The 7,500-nt window shown below is 40.6% G+C and overlaps 1 protein-coding gene across 1 annotated transcript in view; it reads left to right on the top strand.

Annotated features, from left to right (window-relative positions):
- Positions 1–7,500, top strand: part of actr6 (actin related protein 6) — a 30,435-nt gene that overhangs the window by 21,052 nt on the left and 1,883 nt on the right. Inside the window, exons 9-10 of the mRNA XM_039807821.1 lie at positions 670–841; positions 6,884–7,022. Coding sequence (XP_039663755.1) covers positions 670–841; positions 6,884–7,022 — 311 coding nt within the window. The remainder of the gene's footprint in view (positions 1–669; positions 842–6,883; positions 7,023–7,500) is intronic.

The following is a 7,500-nucleotide window of genomic DNA, read 5'->3' as shown; positions in this document are numbered from 1 at the left end:
ACAGTACAGGCCAAAAGTTTGGACACACCTTCTCATTTAATGTTTCTTTATTTTCATGATTATTTACATTGTAGATTCTCACTGAAGGCATCACAACTATGAATGAACACATATGGAATTATGTACTTAACTAAAAAGTGTGAAATAACTGAAAACATGTCTTATATTTTAGATTCTTCAAAGTAGCCACCCTTTGCTTTTTTTGATAACTCTGCAAACCCTTGGTGTTCTCTCAATGAGCTTCATGAGGTAGTCACCTGAAATGGTTTTACCTTCACAGGTGTGCTTTGTCAGGGTTCATTAGTGGAAGTTTTTCCCTTATTAATAAAAAAGCAAAGGGTGGCTACTTTGAAGAATCTAAAATATAAGACATGTTTTCAGTTATTTCACACTTTTTTGTTAAGTACATAATTCCATATGTGTTCATTCATAGTTTTGATGCTTTCAGTGAGAATCTACAATGTAAATAGTCATGAAAATAAAAAGGAAACACATTGAATGAGAAGGTGTGTCCAAACTTTTGGCCTGTACTTGTACATTCAATGAGATAGTGTCCTGGGACAGTAAACCATAATCCACAGTGATAATGATCGTTACTCTTAGCCCTGTTTGTCTTTTGTCTGATAAACACGCAGCTGTCTGTCCTTCGTTGGTCTTTCTGTCCTCCAGCCGCGAGAGGAGATGGTCTTAAGTGGGAAGTACAAGACCGGAGAGCAGATCCTGAGGCTGGCCAACGAGCGCTTTGCTGTCCCCGAGATGCTCTTCCACCCGTCAGACATCGGCATCCAGGAGATGGGCATCCCCGAGGCCATCGTGGACTCCATCCAGTCTCTGCCAGAAGGTCGGTCTCCTGCTCTAACTACCGGGGCTGTCACAATCAGCGCCATGGTAACGAGTTATCAGACTCACAATACGTTACCGAGCCCCTCGGGGAAAGGATTTAGTTGCTCATAGTCCCCTTCAAGGAAAAGAAGAGCAAGAAGAGAGCAAGTCATTGATTTTATTTTGATTTATTGGTTTATTTAGAAGGGGACAGTGCAATTTCATAAAACACATGAACAAACATGGTTAAAAAAGCCAGAAATAGCCAAATGGCTATTTTTCATCTGTAGTCCCCTGGCCAAGATGTAAAAGCAGCATTAAAATACAAACATGAAGAAACATTAACAAGTCTATGGCGAATTGATAACTACAATTTAAACAGCACTGTAAATACCTAAGGTACACAGTTCCTGTTACAATATTAAAACACCTTTTATAATAACAAGTTCAAAAAGCTACGTTATATAAAATATGTAATACGGTGCGATAGGCTCTGGTTTTAATGTTGGCAGACATAATTGTTGATGAGCCAAATTTTCAATTTTTTTGTGAAGGCCTTGTAAGGGGTGAAAGGTCATTAAGTGTATAAAGTAACATACAGTGCTAAGCATGAGTGAATACACCCATCATCAAAACAACCCCATCATCACATACCCCATCATCACATACCCTTCACCATACCCCCATCATCACATACATACCCTTCACCATACCCCCATCATCACATACCCTCACCATACCCCCCACATCACATACCCTTCAACCATACCCCCCCATCATCACATACCCTTCACCATACCCTACATCATCACATACCCTTCACCATACCCCTACATCATCACATACCCTTCACCAAACCCCTACATCATCACATACCCTTCACCATACCCCCACATCATCACATACCCTTCACCATACCCCACACATCACAACCCCTTCACCATACCATCATCACATACCCTTCACCATACCCCCCCATCACATACCCCACTATACCCCCCCCATCATCACATACCCTCACCAAATACCCCCATCATCACATACCCTTTCACCATACCCCTACATCATCACAACACCTTCACTATACCCCCACACATCACATAACCTTCACCATACCCCCACACATCACATACCCTTACCATACCCCCATCATCACATAAACTCTTCACCATACCCCCACACACATAACCTTACAACCCCCCATCATCACATACCCTCACATACCCCCCATCACACATATCACATACCCCCCACATCACACAACCCTTCACATACCCCTACATCATCACATACCCTTACCATACCCCCACATCATCACAACCCTTCACCATACCCCCACATCATCACATACCCTTCACCATACCCCCACACACACAACCCCACATACCCCCCATCATCACATACCCTTCACCATACCCCCACATCATACACATAACCTTACCATACCCCCACATCATCACATACCCTTTCACCATACCCCACATCATCACATACCTCACCATACCCCCTACATCATCAAACATACCCTTCACCAAACCTCCACATCATCACATACCCTTCACCATACCCCCCAAAAACATCATCACATACCCTTCACTATACCCCCACACATCACATACCCTTCACCATACCCCTACATCATCACATACCTTACCAACCCCCACATCATCACATAACCTTCACTATACCCCCACATCATCACATACCCCTTCCCACCATACCCCCCACACATCATCATCACATACCCTTCACCATACCCCACATCATCACATAACCTCTACCACAATACCCCCAACATCACATACCTCACCATACCCCCATCATCATCACATAACCTTTCAACCATACCCCCCATCATCACATACCCTTCCACCATACCCCACATCATCACATACCCCAAAAAAAAATTCACCATACCCCCCATCATCACATACCCTTCAACTATACCCCCATCATCACATACCCTTTCACCACATACCCCCCATCATCACATACCCTTACCATACCCCCCACCATCACATACCCTTCAACCATACCCCCCATCATCATCACATAACCTTCATCATACCCCCCCATCATCACATACCCTTCACCATACCCCCACACATCATCACATACCCTTCACCATATACCCCCACATCATCACATACCCTTCACCATACCCCCCCCATCATCACATACCCTCACCATACCCCCTACACACACAACCCTCACCATACCCCCCACATCACATACCCTTCACCATACCCCCCATCATCACATACCCTCACCATACCCCCCATCATCACATACCCCACCATACCCCCACATCATCACATACCTCCCACCATACCCCCCACATCATCACATACCCCTTCAATATACCCCTACACTCCACCTACATACCCCTTCACCATACCCCCATCATCACATACCCCTTCACCATACCCCCACACATCACATACCCTTCACCATATACCCCCCCACATCATCACATACCCCTTCACCACACCCCCCACACCATCACATACCCTCACCACCCCCCCCACATCACATACCCTTCACCTAACCCCCCATCATCACATACCCCTCACCATACTCCCCCACATCACATACCCTTTCACCATACCCCCCACATCATCACATACAAATCACATACCTTCACACACAACCATCAACATACACCTACACTCTACACATCACACCTCAACCATACCCCCACATCATCACATACCCTTTCACCATACCCCCACACATCACATACCCTTCCACTAATACCCCCACTACCATCACACCACACCCTCCACCACCACCACCCCCATCATCACAACCCTTCACCACCCACCCCCATCACCTACCCCTTCACCATACCCATCATCACATACCCTTCACACCCCCCCCATCATCACATCAATTCTTTCCACCTCACTACCACCCATCACCATACCCCACACTTCACCATACCCCACACATCACATACCCCACCAAATCCCCACACCACTCTTCACCTATACCCCACATCATCACATACCCTCCACCATACCCCCACATCATCACAAACCTTTCCACTACCCCCCTATTCATCATCACACCCTTCACCATACCCTCCACATCATCACATACTTCACCATACCCCCACATCATCACATAACCCTTCTACACCATACCCCACATCATACACATACCCTTCTCACCATACCCCCACATCATCACATACCTCACCATACCCCCACATCACATACCCTTCCACCTCATACCCCTACATCACAATTCACATCCCCCACACTCACCTCTCACCATTATTCCCCACATCATCACATACCCCTCTTCACCTCATGTCCCCATCACTTCAGTTTCTCACTTATTTTTACCTCTTATCACATAATTTTTCTCACTATACCCCTACCTCACATACCTTTTCTACCTTATACTTCCATACCTTCACTCATACTCCTCTACTCACATACTCCTTCTCTACCTAATTTCTATCATCACATACCTCTTCACCTCTATCATCATATACCTTTCACTATACTCCCTCTACATCATTTACATATACTCCTACCTTATACCTCTATCACATACTCCTACCTTATAATTCCTATTACTCTCACATAATTCTTTTCACTTATAATTCTATCATACCTCTTTTTCACTATACTCCTCATTAATTTAATAAAAGTACTTTCAAATTTATAATTTCTATATCATTTATACTTTCTAATTTGAGAATTCTCTACCTTTTAATTTATACTTCTACATTTACACCTTAATTTTTAGGTACTTTTAATTTATCATTATACTCTTAATTTTATACTTTTAAACATTTATAATTCTTGAATTTATACTTTACATTTTTAATTTATACTTTAACATTATATTTTTCAACTTATACTTTATACACTTTAATTTTTCATTTATACTTTGAATGTACTTTAATTTAATTTACTTTGACATTTTGCAATTTATTTATACTTCAGAGCATTTTAATCAATTTTGACATTATAATTTTTCTAATTTATACTTTATTAATTATTAAGTACTTCTAATTTTAAATTTTCATTATACTAATTTATACATTTATCATTTTAATTTCCTTAATTTTACATAATTTTATACTCTACATTTATACTTTTCATTTATACTAATTATACTTTTAATCATTTATACCTTTTTCTAATTTTTATACTTTATCTAATTATAATTTCTGAGACATTTCTTAATTTATACTCCTTTTTAATATACATAATTTTTCACCTGAACTACATCACATTTCTTAATTTTAACTTCCCTCTAAATTTATACATATAATTTTACTAAATACTTCTCTACTTTTTCTAATTATACTATTTATAATTCTTCTTTAATTTACTTTACATTAATACTCATTTCTTAATTTTAGTACTTCTAACATTATATAATTCTAATTTTACTCAATACATTTATTACTTTTTCTAATTTATACTTTATATTCATTAAGACATTATACTTTTACTACATTTCTAATTTTCACTTATATTTCCTTTATTATTTACAATTTATTTATATACTTTACATTATGCATTTTAATTTATATCTTTACATTATTATTTAAACTACTATACTTTACATTATGAGAGCATTTTAATTATACTTTAATACATTATAATATTAATTTTACTTTAATGGCTTTTTTATTTATACTTTCTATTTTTTTACTCTCTACATTATTTTTACCTTCTTCTACTTTACTTTACATTACTCTTAATATTTATAATTTCTAATTTATATTCAACTTAAACATTATAATTTTTATTTTAATTTCTCACATTATACTTTCTTTGTAATTTTATACTTTCCTATTATATTTTTAATTTATACTTTTAATTGCACTTTTACAATTATCTTTTCATTTATACTTAAACTATTATTTACTTCATATATTTTATACATTTCTATTCATTCACTTATATATTTTATTATATCTTTCTATTATACTTACTATTTTTTTACACACTTCCTTTAACTAGCCTACTTCACTTATTTTCCCCACCCCCCCCCCCACACCCCACACCCCACCCCACCCTCCCCCAACAACCCACCAACTACCAACCCCCCCACCTCACCACCCACCAACCACACACCCCCACAAAACACACCACAACCCCAACACCCACCAACCCAATCACATACCCCCCCCCAACACCACCATACCCCCAAACAACCCACAACCCACACACAACCACAAACCACCTCACCCCCAACAACCCTCACACCCCCAACACAACCCACATACCCCCACATCACATACCCACCATACCCCCCACATCACATACCCACCAACCCCCATCACACATACCCTTCACCATACCCCCCACATCATCACATACCCTTCACCATACCCCCCACATCATCACATAACCTTCACCATACCCCCACATCATCACATACCCTTCACCATACCCCCACATCATCACATACCCTTCACCATACCCCCACATCATCACATACCCTTCACCATACCCCCATCATCATCACATAACCTTCACCATACCCCCATCATACATACCCCTCACCATACCCCATCATCAAACATACCCCTTCACCATACCCCCATCATCATCACATACCCTTCACCATACCCCCATCATCATCATCACATACCCTTCACCATACCCCCCTATCATCACATACCCTTCACCATACCCCCATCATCATCACATACCCTTCACCATACCCCCCACATCATCACATAACCTTCACCATACCCCCCACATCATCACATACCCTCCACCATACCTAGAGATTGGCATGAGGTACTTTCCATAAAATCATCTCTCAATGCAAATCAAACCAGCTATTAGGCTAACTGAAATAAAACCATACCAATCTCTAGGTATGGTGAAATAACAGCTGTAGGAGCCACATATTTTATATTGTTTTTCGTCTCATTTCTATTATTTATTGATTATTATTACCTTGTGGACTGCTTACAACTGCAACAACAGCTCATTCATGTGTTTGATGTCCTTGTGTTGACCAGTAATCTGTCTGTCTGTCTGTGTGAGAAGCTGCTGACAGTGTGGTCTGTTTCTGCCAGCAGAGATGCACGCCCACTTCTACCAGAACATCGTGCTGACGGGAGGGAACGCGTTGTTCGCCGGCTACAGGGAGCGACTGGAGGCCGAGCTGCGCTCGCTGGCCCCCGCCCACCTCCCCGTGTCCGTCCTGCAACCTGCAAAGTAAGTTCAGCTTGATTTTATGATTGTACGCAGAGCTGTAACCGGCCAGATGCGGGTAAAAATTAACTTTTGGAGGGTAACGTTGTGAAGTTACTAGCCAGTTTCAGATAACTTTATTAGTCCCTAAAGGGGCAATTCAGTTTTACAGCCAACCCATCCGATAAGGGTTAAACTAAACTTAAAAAGTGCATTAGCACGCAATGTATATCATGTAATGTTATAAGATAATACATTAAAATAAACAATAAATAGTACTGCAGAAGTCATACAGAAGCTTCTCTCTCTCCCCCGTAACATCCACACATTTACACATGACCCAATCATTACACACACACGAACAACACTGCGGGCTCTATTCTAACGGTCTGAGGTCACGGTGTGGAGCGCCTGGTGCAGGTGTGTTTAGGGCGTGTCCAAATCCACTTTTACTAGTTTAATGGCAGAAAAATGGCGCCTGGTTCTAAAGGGTTGTCCTTAG

The sequence above is a fragment of the Perca fluviatilis genome, chromosome 8 (genome assembly GCF_010015445.1).
Source record: "Perca fluviatilis chromosome 8, GENO_Pfluv_1.0, whole genome shotgun sequence".
NCBI lineage: Eukaryota > Metazoa > Chordata > Actinopteri > Perciformes > Percidae > Perca > Perca fluviatilis.
Note: the sequence above shows the minus strand (reverse complement) of the source record. Positions and strands in the feature narration are given on the sequence as shown.